Source organism: Tuber melanosporum (genome assembly GCF_000151645.1).
Source record: "Tuber melanosporum whole genome shotgun sequence assembly, scaffold_1, strain Mel28".
Lineage (NCBI taxonomy): Eukaryota > Fungi > Ascomycota > Pezizomycetes > Pezizales > Tuberaceae > Tuber > Tuber melanosporum.
Window position 1 is genome coordinate 1,759,018 of NW_003298755.1, and position 17,381 is coordinate 1,776,398.

Below are 17,381 nucleotides of genomic sequence, written 5' to 3' on the forward strand. Positions count from 1 at the left end.
TTTGATATTTAGTTAGCAAGGTTCGGTCCCCGTGGTCCCGCCCAGCGAGGACGGGTCCGGACCACAGAAGACGACAATCACGCCGTCGTCCGGGACGAGAGGAAGGCCATCCCGGCAGAGCAAATACGAGACAAAATTGTGGCTACCCACAGTTTCCCCATTAACTGCGGTAATTAGTGGTTCCGACGATATCAAAAACCGATAGACTAGAGCCAGTCTTGAGTAGTAAAGTATCCACCGTGAGCCCTGCTGTTGCTAGAGAGTATTCTATCCAATTCCAGGATCTTGACAATGCTTGGGATAATGGGGGGGGGGTGAACACCCAACTGGTATAATACTTCGAGAGAGAAAAGAGTCAAGAAAACCACCCTGCGCCAAAGTGTCCGCTCTCAAAGAGAGAATATCGTACAACGGAAGGCCTGCAGGGACTGCTGTTGTCCTACCGTACTAGTATGATCGTTGCCACGGGCACGGCACAGTATCATACCCTACTGTCTTGTCGCCAAGAGTCATGAGTAGAACAGCTGAACCTCCACCATGTCTTCAACCCCACCAAGGCCTGTTCGCCATGAATGCCATGGATATGATTACACTGGAGGCCTATGTATTGGGGGGCGCATTAGCAGCCCCGCGGCATAGAACAAAAGGTGTCTTGATTGAGTCAAAGAAAAGTCCGGGTATTCTTCTATACCAGACCGGAGACCTAGTTCACCATAAGACTTTAACCCTATCGATAATGTGTGGTGGGCTCTCAGGCAGTGCATTAAAAGCAAGATATTGCCTCCCTGGATCCCAGGCTGAAATGCATCCCGCCGGGCAAAGAGGGATGGGATAAACTCCAGAAAATGTAGAGATTGAAATGACCTGCAAGCTTAGTATTTCTACACTATGTCTCCTCTCTCTTGTGTTTGGAAGAACAATCCCTTTCGTTACCGTATAGTTTATGAGAACGGGAGTGTTTGGTGGGAGGTGCTGCCATTCTGCTCGTGACTTTTGGCCCCAGGATCGCAACCCACAGGTACCAGTACTGTAACCACAAGTACAAGTGGCCATGATCGTTGCGATGGCGGTAGGTAGCCGCGATAGTAGCCCAATAGGCTTTAACTTCTGATATATGGCAATGGCAATGAGACGGCGCTTGTCTGTCCATCGACTGCTGTTGGAACGAGTCTGGACTGGCTTGGCAGGTGTTGTACGTACAGTATCTATTTGTATAATACGGTACGATTTCTCATCCCCTTAAGTTAGGTCATTTGTGTCTTGGTCATGTGACACACACATGACAAAGTATGATAATATTATGATATTAATAATAGATTTCTTTGGTGAGTGGTAGTTCACGTGACTAGATATAGGTATATATGGAGGAGGTTCTTAAAAAATGAATATCCCCGCCTGTGCCGTCGAACTAAACTGCATTGCGTCCACTCATGACTGTCAACTTTTATCACAAAAAGGGAGAATCGAAATACCAGCTAGACCACCCTGGACACAACCAGGACTGCCTGGGGCAACCGCGGTACCACTAGAAGCACTGGCAAGGCAGAGAGTTCGTCAAAGGAGTTTTATGATCTGGGGCCTCTGGTGAGACGATCCCCGTATAACATGCCCCATTAGAAGTCAGTGGCGGCCTACCTGCAGAGAGAGGGCTTTTTAGGATCCACCTTTTTTCTTTCTTTCGCAATTTGTGAGAATCCGAGTGATGGGATGTGATAAAGCGGGTTGGAAGTGCAACTTGAGTCGGCGATATATTTTTTGAGAAGCGAAAGGGGGAGGAGAAATGCTAGTTATCTATATTGCCAATCTCCGACTCGAAAGGAAAATTAATTAAAAATACTATCATACCGCCAATACATTTCCCCGAGTGATATCCCCCCCAACGTACACGGTACACACATCATAAATCCGGGTAACCCCCATTTAACAAGCTGCCAACCAACCACCCCACTACTGTGTCATATTATCATATCATACCTCCAAGCCAAAAAAAACTACACTTCACGACGACCCTCCGAATCGAAACATATCTGATCCCCCAATCCGATCCACCACATCTCACAACACACCTGCCTACCTACGTACTGTACCTGCCTGCTTGCCTAGACCCCAACCTCGCCGTGCGGGGAGATAAGTGAGGGGGGGAAGAAAAAAATGCAACCAACAAACCTCCTCCACCGCGCAATCCGTCGCCTCCAGCTAACCACGAAGCAAGTCAACGGCGGCTACTACAAGGGCACCCGCTCGGGGGCAATGGGTCGACACACCAAGCACGGACAGTACATTATCAACTGGGATAAGGTCAGGACTTATGTCGTTCCCGACTTGAAGGGTTTTGTGGTTTGTTCCCTTCCTTCTAGGTATGTAGGTAGGTAGAAGGGATCAGGGCTAACTTTTTGAGGGGGATGGGGCGTGGTTAGTTGACGCCGTTCGTCACGAGAAAGATGGAGCCTACGCGCGGGGAGTTTCCGGGGAGTAGTCCGTTGGATGGGAAGGCTTATTTGGAGAATTGGAAGATGGTTAATGGGGAGGATTAGGTGTGGTGTGGTTGGTGGCCAAGTGGTGATGGTAAGGTGGTGTGTGTATATATGAAATGTACGATATCCGATGGACTAGGTAATTGTGTTGGAGTTTTCTTCGTTACCCCCCCTCCCCCATTCCCTCTCTTGGTATGGAGTAGATTTTTTCACTTTTTTATCCACAGCACAGGTGAATTGGATGGGGCCTTGGAGCAGCCGGATTTTGATATCAATGTACCAACCAGGATTTGATGGTGACCATTTTCAATCAGACATTGTTCAATCTCGTATCACATTCAATTGGATGCACCATAGGATTTGATGCCAAGAGTTTTGCATTCTATCAAGCTCGTGGTAACCCAATTTGAAGCGCCAGTCACGGAAAGAAGAAGGAAAAAACAAAAACGAGAAAGCCCCCCCCTTTTTTTTTTCAACCCAAGGTGGACCTCGGTTTCTTATCATCGCGTTATGTTGGGATTTTTTACACCATGACTACATTAGATCGTAGGTTGTCCGCCAAATGAATCAAAGTATCGTACCCCCATATCATCTCAAGTTTTTTGCTATCCATAATGCTAAAGAAGGAAAGAAGTAAACCCGAACCCCCCCCGAACCTGTTTAACTGCGAGGCTTCTCCTTCTTCTCTTTCCACAGGCTACACAATTCCGTTAGTTCATTATTATTGGCATTTCTGCGGGGACTAGGTCTCTTACGCAGATAGACCAACACCAGAGACTTTGACGACCTTAAATCGGACACCAGGAATATCCCCCTTGGCCTTGCCCTTACGACCGAATCCAGCGAGAAGAACCTCGTCGTTCTCATCAACAAAGTTCAAGCAACCATCGTTAGGAACTATCCCACGAGTAAATCATTAGCCACTTGCAATTGAGTCCCCATTCATCTATCCTCCCGACTCTGCACCCTACATCAAATCAAATAACCCAACACCGCGTCCCGGAGGAAAAATAAAGAAAATCTAAGACATACCGAAGGCAGTCACTTTCTTGCTGTTCTTGATAAGCTGAACCCTCACACACTTTCGGATAGCGGAGTTTGGCTGTTTGGCCTCGACACCAACTTTTTCGAGGACGATTCCCTTCGCATGAGAAGAACCACCAAAGGGAGAAGACTTGAAGGCGGTTCCGAGGAGCCTCTTCTTGAATGACTGATCAGCCCAGCGGTTATCACGTCGGTGGGTTCGAAGCTTGCGAGCGGCGTTGAGTCCTCTTGGTTTTCCTCTAGAAATTGCGAGAGAGAAAAAGGAGTGGTCAGTAAGAGCTCCCAGTAAATATCTGAGCGAATATCAAACTAGACGGATTTCGAGTACTAACTTTCCCATCTTGAACTTTGTCGATTGTGTTGACGGCTGAAAAGGTAATGGTGGCGGTTGTCGTAGGCTGCCGTTGGGATTGTTGTCGAGAGCAGTGCAAGGATTGCAGTTATAGGAAGTTTAGTGGGGTGAAAAATGGGGTAAACCCTAATCGCGGAAAACGGTCACTCCTAGCGTGATTTAGGTTACCCGGCCCTAGAGATGATGGCCCAAAATGGAGGTCTTGTGTTACAGTGGCGCAAGCCTTCAACGGCCTGAACCTGAACGCACGGGTTCTTCCTCACGCCGAACCCACTCCGCCCAAGATTGGCAGACTGATAATTCAGCTGCTCGTATTCAATCACTGAGATAGGAACTCCATGCCGTACCTACTCCAGCGGAGTTGGCCAAACAAACCCAAGCTGCCCTATCAAACGTTTCCACTTCACCACATCCTCAAACCCACGCCGAAACCCCGCAAAACGCACAACGCACGACGCAGGATATAGATATCTGTAATCTCTGGACTGCGCGAAAAGAGTACCGATAGGAGAGATTTCTGTGGTGTTGTGATTATTTCACCTATCGATTGCGCAGTCTTTAGCCGCAAATTAATGGTTCAAGGGCGCTATCTCCTCTAGGCTCCCAATGCCGCGCATGGCGAATTGCTCCGCCATTGCGATAAGCATCATAATTAAGCCCGAGGGTTACCACCGCACTCGGGCACAATTCTCTTCCTCCACTTAGGATGGTGTGATGATCCGAAGGGATTGCAGCTCCCTGCGCTTTCTGATGGTTGCATTAAAATATTGTAATCAGCGGCTACAAGTAGCATGCGGAAATTCATTTTCAACTCATCTTTTCTGAAAATACCCTGCTATCAGGGCCTATAAGACGATAATGGTAAGACAGAGGTTTTCTTTTCTTCTTCTTTTGCTTAACTTAACTTTCCCTTTACTTGAGCACAGTAAGTACTCGTACAGGTACTCGTACTTTGCCTGCGTGGAGATAAATTTATTGTAGATTGGCCCAAGAAATACTTTTTTTTTCTCTTTTTTTTTTCTTTTTCTTTTGGGAGTTTCCCGGGGCAGCTTTACGAGTAGACTCATAAATTTCAGCGATGCTTTCTTGCACACCCTCCCACTCCACACCACCTCCCTTTTTTTTTTTCTCTTCCAAAATTGGTGCTGAACAAAACACCTTTGCCATTGCCGTGGATACTGCCGGTAGATAGATGGAGCTGTCGGAGTATCAAATACGGAAAATATAAGGCATGCTCACTAGCAGCATTGAGCTGAGCAGAATAACTTTTCGAGGATCCCCAGACCTGATATCTTCTTCCCTGGTGAGTAGTCTATCTAGAGCAGCGCTCTCGTCGAGTATCAACAGATGATGTTGTGTTGATACGACCTTGATACAGTACTCGGGTATTATCACACATTCCCACGCTGCAAAACCCTATGATACCATAGAATGCTGAAGCCATTCCCATTCCTTGGCTAAAGAAATAATTAAATTTTAAATGATGCATCATGCGTCATGACGATTCGCATAGCACTGCGATGTGTGGATAGGGTGCAAGTAGGAGTACCGGTACTCAAGTACCGGTAATCGTATCGCGCCCATGCAGTAATTTGGGAAAATAGGGAAAGTTGTTCTATCCCATGTACGAGTACCCTAAGATACTGTATTGAGTGCTCAGGAAAATGGGGCATTCTCATGCACGGTATCATATGTGATTGTGGTAAAATTTTGCGAAGGTGTTCGTTGGGCAAGGATAGGTTTACGGAGAATTTGATGTAGGTACCGGTAACCGGTACAGAATAGACTACAGTACAGGTATTGTACGAGTATGATACTCGTACTGTACCGCACTCTTGTAGTCCACTACTCGTATTAGTTATCTTATGATAGCTGATGGGAACTCAGACACCAATGGGCCTACCATAAGAGCTCGGATATGATACGGTAAACGGACATTGTGCCTGTACGAGTGCAGTACCGGTACGGGTACGTTGGAGTTTCCTTTCCCAGTATCATACTTGAGGTGCTTTTTTTTCTTTTTTTTTTTGCAGTATTTTCCGCCCCTTTTCCAGAGGAAATTTTGGGTATGATACCTATCATACCATGAATTATGATACTATCATCATATCGGTAGTACAAGTATGATAGCATGTGGTCCGTTTATTCGAGTCCTTACTCGTGCGGGTAAGTTGATAGAGGGAGGGAGGCTCCATGCCCGGAAGCACACCGTTTGCCGGTAAGTTACCGTAATGCTTTATCTCCATCCCATCACCGTCATGGGCATCTCGTCAAGCGTGCCAAGACAATACTTGAGTGCTTTCAGGTTGGGTTTGAACGTCAAATGAATCCAAAGTGGGGAGAAACCACAATACCACAAAACCGCAAATCCAAGAAAAGCGACATCATATTATTATTATCATAATACAGCTTGACGGGCTGCGGTAACTCATATGGCTCGAGCTCGTGGGAACTTGGCCCGAAAGGTGGGGAAGCAGGCGTTAGTCTACCGCACTCGACGCAAACACTACTCATAATCCGTCTTCAATGTATGATATTTGACGATGGTTTTGAACTGGCCTTAAAAAGTACATTTGCATCTCGATCTCTTGCTCCTTTCTATGCTTTTCTTTTTCTCTTTCACTCTTTTCCTCACTCTTTTTCTCTCTCTCTCTCTCTCTTTTTTTTTTTCACCTTCTCTTTTGTTTTCTTTCTTTCTTTCTTTCTTTCTTTCTTTCTTTCTTTCTTTTTTTTTTTTTTCCACCCTTTATTTCTCATTTGCCTCCAAATGATTAAACCATCTTTCCCCTTCCTCACTTTCTTCTTCTTCCTTAAATTCTTCTCATTCCCCCGTTATTATTCCCTTCCTCCATCTTCCATTGGCGACGCCATTTCAAAGACTCGTCAGATAGGACTACCGTATTCACTCTCACCCCCAGCCCCCCCCCCTCTTAACTATCCTTCACAACCATTAGCATTCTCCTTTACTTGTGGGTCGGAAAAAAACCAAATCGAAGGCCACATAAAATCCTATATGTACTGTACCACCACTTTGTCTCTAACTGCCATTTCGCCGCAGATATCGCCTTTCTGAGAGTCTGTCCGGCGTAAACTAGTAAGGTGCAGCTGCCTGCCGGAACCCGCCTTGTTGCACCCGAGATTTTATGAGATCCCTGTTATTGACCCTGCACAACAACAGCTCCCAATTTCGCAATTGCTCCCGTGCCATCCAACACCGTGCAACCGTTTTCCGGCTCTTGCCCTTCGCTTCCTCTTCTTTTTACCTGTACGTGATAAGGCGAGGGGTCCTGGTATATATATATTTCCCTTCGCCCCTCCCCTCCCCCTAAAACCCTTCCTGCGGCTTCCTAGGCCCCGCCTCTTTTGCTTTATCTTGCTTTGCCTTTGGATCCGGTCAAACTCTTGCAGCTTCGTGGGTTTATATGACCATTTGGAGCTCCTTTACCCCCCACATTCCTCAATAATCTATGAAGTTCGGTGAGGCACTTCCTCAGCGTTCCGTTCAGGAATGGCTGCCATGTAAGTAGTACCTTTTATTTTCTCTATATCGTTACGACCGACCGACTCTGCTGCTCCTGGGATGCTAGTTTTACTGACGTCGTGAATACGCCATCAGATAACCTTGACTACAATGAGATCAAACAATTGATCAAGCGATATACCACTGGGAAGCCACTTGTCAAGTCGCCCGAAGCAAAGACAGACTTTGAAGATGAATTCTTCAATATTCTGATGGATCAACTTGGAAGGGTATTACCAGCCATCGCTTTGAGGAATCGCTGCGAATCACTAACAGTGGTTCAGATTGACCTGTTCGTCAAGAGCAAATCCGGCGAAGTTGACCGCCGTATAGGCAAGCACACTCGGTGCTTTAATTCAAGATAGGAGCTTTGTGCTGACCCCCCCCCCCTATAGTCCGATGCAAACGACAGGTTGCGGCTCTCCGAAGACGCGACACAGAGGACTCAGCCCTACATCATATCCGGCGGCCAGGTCGCTCGACAAAGCTCGAACAAGAGGTTGAACGGTGAGTCCATCCATTCTGCTGTCTTCTTGTACAATTCGAGCGATTGAATTCATGCTAACGGTGTGGGCTAGTGTGAGTTATGAGGTGCAGTGCCTTTCGCGCTTTGTAAACGTTCAACGTACTGGGTTCCTCAAGCTCTTGAAGAAATACAAAAAATGGACCGGTTCATCACACTTACTTAATCGGTTTCTTCCAATATTGAAATCTCCTACAGCTTTCCACAAAGTAGACTTTGAAAAGAACGTGCTAGAACTTTCGAACCTATTAAACGCAATCCGCAACGGCCTTGATCTACCTGCTGCCGCACCATCACCTCAAATAGTGACCCAGCCAAAAAGGATTCGCGGTGCCGAGCAAGAAGACCCGCAAGACCGCGCGCTATCCATTGAGACCGTCTTATCCCAAAAGGCCATTGCTACCGCGGAGGGTCGTGCTTACTTGGACACTGCCCTCGCGACATCGACATTGGGAGACAGTTGTGGGGGAAGGGCAACCTTCTGGGTACACTACGACCATTTGATCGAGTTGCAAGTCCTATTGTTGAAGTATCTTACTTTGCAGACATCGCCTGCCTATAATGCCCCCCCAACACCTCCATCGAGGAAAGACTCAATTGGAACTCTTTGGAAAGACGATGAAATTGGGGTTGTGCTCCTCGATGATCTGGAGAGCTTCTCTGACATCCAAAGCTCTGCTACTGTTGCAGAGGCTAGCAAAGCATGTTCACGGACTGCAGGGCAGGTTAGGTGGTGTTGCAGGGATTCGGATGCTGTGGTCGTAGTTTCCAACGCATCTGCTTTAATCCTGAACAAGATTGCTGGCCACGAGGAAGAGAAATTGGAGGTAAGAATGAAGAGAAAGCAAATCGAAGAACTGCTCGACACAGGATCCATTTCGTCTAGAGCCGATATCAATCATACCACGAATGAACAGGGAGAGACCGGCGTAGAAAAGCTTGAGGAGTGGTTAGCGGAGCACAAGAATGTTACACCATTAGTTAAACTGCTCATGAAACGGATAAGATTCGCGGAGACACCGGAGGGGGGCCGAGTATGGGCGCTTTTAGATTGGGATATCAAAATGACAAAAGTTCAACAAGGAACAAACTGGCTCACTCGGCCAGAAGAGGACGGACCGGGATTTGGAAGTGAGGGAAGAAGGGAATTTCCCCATGCTGTTCTTGAGGTTCAATGGGAAGGACAACGAGTTCCAACATTTTTGCATGAGCTCGAAACCAGCCACATGGTTAGTTACGCCCTTGGCCCCCATTCATAAATCGGTGGCTTGCCCTCGTTGGTCATATCACTAACCCTTTCCTAGGTGGAGAACGTCAGAGGCTTCTCATTGGACGTTCATGCCTTGTCCGTGCTATACCGGCCTAGAAATATGACACCTCCTTTTTGGGTGACTACAAGCTATTTCTACAAACTCTTCAACCTACTAACATATCCGCACTCTAGTTATCCGCTTTGCAAAGAGATATCCGCAAAACCCCTGTGCATACACCGCGCCACAGCAGGCGTAGCTCATCTCACATGATGTTTACAAGCGCAGCATCCAAGAGCACTTCTAATGGAACCTCCGCTGCTATGGCTCACGACTTTGCGGATGGGTTCGATTCGTCGACTACCGCGTTTTCTCATACGGCCCCCACTGTTTTACCCAAAGCGAAGTCGAATCGACCAAAGAGCGGGCTATCGTCCATTGAGCATATAGGTGGAGAGCGGTATTGGAGCGAGTTCAATGACGATGAAGACGATGAAGAACCATATACAATACTCATAAAACGTGGGGACACGTCAGACGACGACTGCGAAGATGAAGATGTTTCACTCTCGGACTTTATACGAAAAAGTGTTTTTTCAACTGGCCATAAATTCCAGGCGCTATTCACTGCATCACCCAAACATTCAGGGGAAAGAAAGCCTCTCCTCCGTAAACCAAGCGTCCCATCATCCGAGTCATCGAGCGAGATTGATGTGGAAGTAGGGGCTTTCGGTACAGGTGCCTCTAGCCGGGCTCATTACAATACCTTCTCACGACCCGCGACAATCAACACTCCCTTAAGCCCTACATATGTTTTTTGCCTTGGGGGTGCTGTGGTAATACTCATTGTCACTCTGATTCTAGCTATGAATTCTTCCCTAGCAAGACACAAACATAAATGGCGCAGGGGGCACTTTACCTTAGACCTTGAGGTCTGCGGTGCTGTATTGACAGCGTTGAGCTTGGCAAGTATCGGGTTATTCATATTCCTGAAGAGCCGAAGCAGGGCGGGGCCAACGCACCAGATGTTCGCTTGGGGATCCTTTGGTGCGGTCTGCATCGGCAGTGGGGTAGTCCTTGCTATGGTTGGAAATCGTGAAGTGGGGAACTAGCTTTTTTTTTTTCTTCAGGCTTTAGCGTGGTTTTGGTTCTGCATAAGGCGTTGTTTGACAGACCTTGTTCTCCTCTCTTTTTCTTCTTTTATTTTATTTTATTCCAGCGGTACAAATTTAACTTACAAAGCATGCGTAGATATCTGTTATGCTGCAACGATTTTCCTTTACCCCCCCCCTTCCCAACCACTCTTCTGATATACATTTTCCCTTTGCTATGCGGTTTACGTGTAATATAGGCTCGATTGGCGAATGCGGTGTATCTTCTATTATTGCAGATGGTCTTGGCTTTGGACACCAGACCTATCTGTCGTAGGGTGAAGGTAGCAGTCAACTTTCGGAATCGTCTGCCGTTTTTCTTCTTCTTCCTTCCTTTTCCTTTCTTTTTCTTCTCATTAGTCGCACGATACCTCTGGAGACCTCCGCCCATCATTCGCTGTCTTCTCTCCTTCTTTCCTTCCCACAATCACTCCGCATCCCGCACCTTTTTTGTCTATCAAATTGTTAAATACAGTATTTGTGGTGAAATAAAATGGGGCCAGCTTGGTAGGACGCCTGAAAAAACATTTATTAAGTTTCAATACATCTAACTTGGAACTGATGTGCTAGAAACCCATCGGAGCGTTGAAATAAACTCCCGGGGAATAAAATTGGGAGATATTCAGGGATTATGGAACATGTCGCACAACATCGCGTCGTTGTCGTAATGATACACTTCAGAACTTTCCACGCTTAACTACCGTATGAGCATGATGCGATTTCCCTGTCTTGCAAACCCCTGGAACTGGAACCGGTTGTTCGGGGTTATGAAAGCCTATGGTTCCCACATGAGCCAATAAAAAAAAATACATGCACCACTCTTATTATACCCCCGCTCACTTCCGCACGGAACTCTATGTGGCACCACCGATCACTCGACTCGCCAATCCGAAACACCATACCATCAAACTTTGATCGTTCAACTGGACATGAAGTCCAAGTCTCTACAGTGGTATTCACTGGTTCATCAGAGCTCTAACAAACGGCGGCTGATAGTTTTCTTGAAGTACCGCACGCCACCAGAGCGACATAATCCGAGACCATGAGATCCAGGGATGACCTAATTAGGTGGTGCTAGGTGAATTTCATTAAAACTGCAGTGCTTTCTAGTACTCCCCGCTTTTCAGACACAGGGCTCCCGCCATAGAAGTCATCATAGGCATTCGGGGACTCAATGACAGTATCAAAACTCCGATTAAGCCTAGGTGCACAGCCTCACTTCTGCGCGCTGGGTATCGAACGCTTTTGATTACCACTAGCCATCCTAAGGGAGACGCGAAACCACGAAAACATCAGACCAGTAGGGGAAAGGGAGTAAAAGGGAGTAAGAAAACAAAGAAAGAGTAAACCACTCCTCGACATACAAAACGCAAGACTGATACAACCAACCACCAAATTCTCTAGTGACGTACACAGCGACAAAATCCAAGAGCAAGCCTTCCCTGCTATGTTACACTTAACAAACTGCATCAAACTTAATCCACCTGGCCTTCGAAGGCTCATGATTTTGGGGACTGGTCAGAAGGTGTTGGGGACAATTCCTGGGGCTTGACATCGGTTGGGGTCTGGGCCCGTGGAAATGGCGAGACTGGTGTTTGGACGGCAGGCGATGTTGTTCTCTGCGGCTGTGGTGCTGGTCGTCTGCTCCATTGAACAGCGTTGTCAGATGTGCCCTGGGAAACTCTCTGAACTACAGTTGTCACTGGACTTGCATTGACTAATTGACATTATTAGAGTTGATCATTGGGTTGCGGTGATTAACTGCGTACCCGTAGCTGTGGACTTTTCTTGTGCCCTCTTCCGACGCGCAGGGTAGAGGGTTCTGTACTTTTCAAACAATGGTGACAGGTCTGCTGTGGGATCCTTATTCAGGGTCGCACTGAAGAACCTCATAGCTGAGTTGTTGAGTTTCTGCAGCCTTTGCTGGAGCTCCGGGGTCATGGGAAGCGGGGGAGAAGGAGTTATCGCTGCCACCGCTTGATCCATTTCGTCCTGGCCCTCATCGGTGGTAACTGACTCCGTTTCAGTTGCCCTGCTTCCTCCTGCTCCTGCTCCTACAGATCCCACAGTTGTCGGATGAGGTGGGGGAGCTCCATTCTCGCCGTCCTGGTCCATTTCCCATCAGTTTTGGTTATGGTGGTGTGAGCTCTCTCTTTACGGCAGCTCACTTACTTTCTCTTTTACCCAACCCTCCTTTTTTAGATATCTGCTCAATGTCGCGACGCTCACCCATTCGTCAAACTCATCATGCAATACCCGGGCGAGCTCCTCCAGATACATTTCCGGCTTCTCGGTCAAGGCCTCCAGCACTGCCTAAAGACAATTTGAAAATGCACCGCGTGAATAGAGGGAATTGTGAACCCCCCCCTCCAGAGAGGGGGAGAAAGAAAAAATGAATTCCTACACACCTGTGCCATGGGCTCAGTTATCTTTGCAGGTCTTCCAACAACACCTTGGCGCGGCTTATTTGTTGTGCCATACTTTTTTAGATTCCTCTGAATGCGCACTACTGTTCCATAGCAAACGGGAGGATCAACATGCTTTCCAATATCCTTGCGTGGGATTTTTCCGTCAGCGAGCAAAGCCTCGATTTTCGCTCTCTGTTCTGCGCTTGTAGGGGGCGACATCGGATCAAACTCGACTCCTGGTGCTGCTACCGTATGAAAACAGCGATTTTGCAAATTCGCATTTGCTCAACGCAGAGAAAGCAAAATATAAGAAAGGGGAGTGTATTATGCGGGGGCACACGAACAAGGTTATTTTTTTAGAAACCTTTTGTTTCGTCTGGTTTTCGTTCCCGGGCGACGTAACTCTATCTCTTGTTCTCTCGAGCTCTCGCACTCCCCTCCTCACGGGAGAACTGCTTTGGCAGAGCAGCCTTTTATATTACTCGGAGAATGATTTCTCGAAGAAAAAAAAAAAGGAAAACCAAAACCTCCGCGCAAAGCGGCTCGTTGTTAACGTCACAACAGCCCCCTCTCGACCTTCAAGCTCAGTTCCCCCAGGACAATAATCCACCGGATACCGGTATCATGTCACCAACTCCCCGTGAGGGGAGAGAGAGGGAGGAAAAAAAAGAAAGTGAGATCGAAATGCCTAACCAGTGGCTTGCATGGCGAGTGACCATTCGCAACACCACTGGGAATTAACTGAGATGTATCATACCACACCTAAATTCTATTAACTGTAACCTACTGTATATAATCCCAAGAGATTTCACGATGGGCCGATATTCAATTGGATCCCGTTCACTTTTTTTCTTTTTCTTTTCTCCTTCTCCAAATTCTCTACTCCTTTCTCTCCTCAATGGACCTTGGGACAGCGCCCTAAAGATGCTCTAGAGAGATGTTAGAATAATGGAGTTGGAATTCCGTCCCTCAAAGGGAAAGCGGGGTACTCGAGTACTAGTACAGTACCGCAATTTTAAGCAAAGTACCGTAGATCAATAGTGGACAAACGGGGCGACTCTGTTGACAAGTTCCCCTTCGGACACGACCGTCGTCTACGGCCAGACCCTTCACTAAGGAAGGCGCGTGTTGGTGTCTTACAAATGAATGACTACCAAAATTAAAAGCGAAGCAGCCTGGGTTTTTGCCTATCTCTAATCAACGCAACCCTAGTCGACAGCAACAGTACTGTAGCAAAGGGGGAAAATACTCAAGTTAGAGGGTGCTTTGACCTGAATTATCCTCAAATCTATTTTTTTCGAGAAAGATACTGTCCTATTAGGGAGGGAAAAAAAAGGCTCCCTACTCTCCCTACCGTATTGCCGTCATTATTTTTCATTCATTATTTTAGTAAAGGGGATTGGGGGGTTTTTTTTTTTTTGGAATCTTTTATTTTCATTTCTGCAAAAATATTTTTACCATTACCGCCTCCGAGTGATATCCTGGGGCCGGTCGTAACTCTTTTCCTTCTGGGGTGAGAAGCAGATAACCCACGGTATTGCTATCTATATATATAACCTTGTATGATACCTAATAAAATATGTCTCCCCCATTTCAATACCATGCGCTGCAAGCAAGCTTTTTTTTTTTTTTTTTTTTTTTCTCGCAAGTCCGATTTACAAGTTTTCCAAATCCATTAAGATCCGAGTCAACCAGAAAAGCCAGAGCAGATATGATATACGGTAGGGTACTGCACTCGCGAATTTCACAAGTATCCGGACACCTTAATTCTAAGGCACACCAAAAGCATAGATCCTCGGCGCCAAGGTGTCCGGATATCTTTGAAACTGGCGAGTATGAGTGAGTGAGTGGGAAATGCTCAATGCTCCAGGTAGGGTACCTGTGCCATACTGTACGAGTACAGTACAGTACACCATGGCTAAGTAAGCAAGAAAGTGGCAAGAGTGCTCCGAAGCCCAACAATACTCAAGTACGGTACCGTACTCGAATAGACTACTACGGTACACGACACAGCATCCCACACACGAGGCCAGTGCGAAACCAGAGTCCATGCACCAACAGAAACGAACAGGACAGGGCGCAATTGGCCCACAGCTAACTTGAGCGCGAATTTTTCGTCTTCCCTTTTCCCTTCCTCCTTCCCCACCCCTTCTCGCCCCCATCACCAGAATGGCAGCAACAGGCCCAGCAACAACGCCCTACACCGACGCATTCGGTACATACTATACTCACAGATATCAACTACGATGCAAGTGACTCTGCCCTCGAGGTGCTCATGCGTGCGCGCGCACGCACATGCTTTTTGTTCGCCTGTTCGTCCGTTCTCTGGCGCGGGGGGAAGGGGGGGGGGCGTCATTCGATCGGATGATATCATACCGTTCATTCCATTCATTCACTCCTGCGATATTTTGCTGATGGTGCTCGCTGCAAGCGAAGCCCTATTCTGATCTGCCCGTCCCTCTTTCCGTCTTTTCGACCTGGGTTGTGTTCTGAATTCTGAACTGAGCCGGTTGGCGGGGCTCGGTCAGATCGTAATGTATCATATGTTACGGGGTATTAATATCTAGGGTACGGCAAGGTGGGTTGGTTCAGCCTCCGGCACGGGGGTGGCTGCCCTTTTGAGGGTTTAAGAGTCCATGCGTCTGGACCGTCAGTATCATGCCTTTGAGAGTTTACTCAATAATAATAACAACGTGGCGGCGGCTTTTATGGATAGATGGATAAATGGATGGAGAGGGAAATATGGTAGCGTGGTGCCCGCGTGGAAAGCTCTCTTTTCCTTTTTCCTTTTTCCTTTTTCTTCCTTTTTCCTTCTTTTTGACCTTGCTTCTCCTGCAGCGGCTGGGGTTAGGTATACGAGTGATTTTGCGTGATTGAGATTGGAGCGGGGGGGGGGTATCAAAGCGAAGGAGGGATTATGGGAGAATGTTTAGTGGGAAAAAACTTTATTTTTATTTTTATCTCTACCTTTATTTTTTACGGGAGGGAGAGAGAAGGGGGAGGGGTACGGTAGGTTGAGTGACGATCAGGTCCAGCTATTTCACAGTAAGGAATCTTCGTTTAATTATTATTATTTGAAGACCCCTATCACAAGGCAGCGACGGGTACCGGTACCGGTATGATACTACAGTACGTATGTATGCCCCTATGGCAAGCGCTCGTTCTCATTCCTCTCCTTCTTTCCCTCATCTCCCACCTCATCTTCTTCCCCCTCCTGAGGACAAACGAGAAGAAGAAAAAAGAAAGAAACCCCCCCCCGCAAACAGTCGCGCACAGGGCACTTTTGCGTGGATCACCGCAGTTCAAACGGGGATTCAACTCAATCCAATTCAATCTAACATCTACCAGTATGGCAATCTGTGTCGAAGGAAAGCATTAACTTAACCGGCCGGACATTACCTAATGGGCGATTTTGATAAATAAAAAGGTCACGACTATCCCCTTCCCACTATTTCTGTAATATCTCCGCATACCCCTTCCTTCGGACTAATCGCACAGCACGAGTACTCGAGTACAGTGCTGCTGGTACATGAAAAGCAGGAAGGAGCAGGAGGAGTGAGAAGTGAGTGAAAAAAAAGGGGGGGGGGAGAGAAAGCAAGACCCCCATGCAAAATCCGGTCATTCTGGAACTGGGCTGCTCAACCGCGACGGCCGACCAAAAAATAAAATTCCGCCCCAGTCTCCCTCACAATATCTTACGTTACCTCAACCATACGAATATTTTACTTTCACTTTTCTTTTTTTCTTTTGCAAAAAGCTAGAGGAGCCCCAAGGCTTTTTGCCTCGCACTTGATGTCTGCATCCGAATTTTCTTCCACGGAGCTCTCTTAACGGGCTCTCAGCCGGGGAGCGGTCCGTATGGGCGTATGGACGCGGCGTCCATGGTTGGGATCGATGCTACGTTTTCTGTTTCGGGAAGACGTTTGGCCTTCGCCCCCGCCGCGAGGGTTTTGGAGAGTTCGCCCCGGATCTCGTGGGTTTGCTGATCACGTCAGTCTCTTGAGTCTTTTTTTCTCCTTCCCAAGAGCGAATTTCGGGGAAGAAGAAAGGAAGGGATGAAAGAAGGGAGGCTTGATGACGCAAAGAATGGAGGGGATCAAGGGGAGAAGGAGAAGAGAAAAAACTGAATGTTTCGCGACTCTCGACAAAGTAGTACGAATAGTATATCCCCTCAGGACTCCAAACCTCCATCCCAGAGCCACACCCGATGGCCTCCTCCGCAAGCACCAAGTATACGGTAACCTCGCAGGATCATCAACGTGCACACACACCTAAGCATTCGTCCCCTCCAAACCCTTGAAAGTCTCCTTCCTCCTCAATGCCTCGTTCACCAAGGACGGAATCTGAATACTCCAGGTGTCCCCCGCTTCGCTCCCATTTATAAATCATTGGCAGACACAATCACTGTCTTTACATTCCACCCATTTCTCCTCGGTCACGATCCCGTCCACATCGCGGCGTACTCGGGTACGTGCCCCCTCGTCCGGAAACTCGTAATCTCTGTTATGCCTTCAATATCACCGTACACCCTCCCACGTAGCTTGCTCAACGTCGAAGGGTCGGCGAAGTGTGAGAGTATCGCAGTGCCGGAAACGTGAATGACGTATGCGGTCCCCGCGGGGGTCCCGGAGATTATGGCCTTTGTGTCCGGGATGTGGT

General features: G+C 47.5%; 4 protein-coding genes; 2 read left to right on the forward strand and 2 right to left on the reverse strand.

Moving 5' to 3' along the window:
- Positions 1-1,980: 1,980 nt before the first annotated feature.
- Positions 1,981-2,534, forward strand: GSTUM_00003935001 (uncharacterized protein; the record flags this gene model as incomplete). XM_002835114.2 has 2 exons in its annotated part: positions 1,981-2,337; positions 2,418-2,534. Exons 1-2 carry the CDS (start codon positions 2,152-2,154, stop codon positions 2,532-2,534), a joined length of 303 nt encoding a protein of 100 aa, XP_002835160.1. The 5' UTR covers positions 1,981-2,151.
- A 299-nt stretch (positions 2,535-2,833) lies between these two features.
- GSTUM_00003937001 (40S ribosomal protein S23) lies at positions 2,834-3,896 on the reverse strand. XM_002835115.2 has 4 exons: positions 3,851-3,896; positions 3,507-3,757; positions 3,230-3,371; positions 2,834-3,171 (listed from the first exon to the last, which is right to left on the reverse strand). Exons 1-4 carry the CDS (start codon positions 3,856-3,858, stop codon positions 3,135-3,137), a joined length of 438 nt encoding a protein of 145 aa, XP_002835161.1. The 5' UTR covers positions 3,859-3,896; the 3' UTR covers positions 2,834-3,134.
- Positions 3,897-6,237: 2,341 nt separating this feature from the next.
- Positions 6,238-10,808, forward strand: GSTUM_00003939001 (uncharacterized protein). XM_002835116.2 has 7 exons: positions 6,238-7,389; positions 7,487-7,620; positions 7,675-7,717; positions 7,786-7,897; positions 7,969-9,142; positions 9,218-9,262; positions 9,358-10,808. The coding sequence occupies exons 1-7, from the start codon at positions 7,338-7,340 to the stop codon at positions 10,273-10,275; spliced, it is 2,478 nt and encodes an 825-aa protein (XP_002835162.1). The 5' UTR covers positions 6,238-7,337; the 3' UTR covers positions 10,276-10,808.
- Positions 10,809-12,054: 1,246 nt separating this feature from the next.
- Positions 12,055-13,108, reverse strand: GSTUM_00003940001 (uncharacterized protein; the record flags this gene model as incomplete). XM_002835117.2 has 3 exons in its annotated part: positions 12,723-13,108; positions 12,487-12,627; positions 12,055-12,420 (listed from the first exon to the last, which is right to left on the reverse strand). Exons 1-3 carry the CDS (start codon positions 12,939-12,941, stop codon positions 12,055-12,057), a joined length of 726 nt encoding a protein of 241 aa, XP_002835163.1. The 5' UTR covers positions 12,942-13,108.
- Between the last annotated feature and the right edge of the window lie 4,273 nt (positions 13,109-17,381).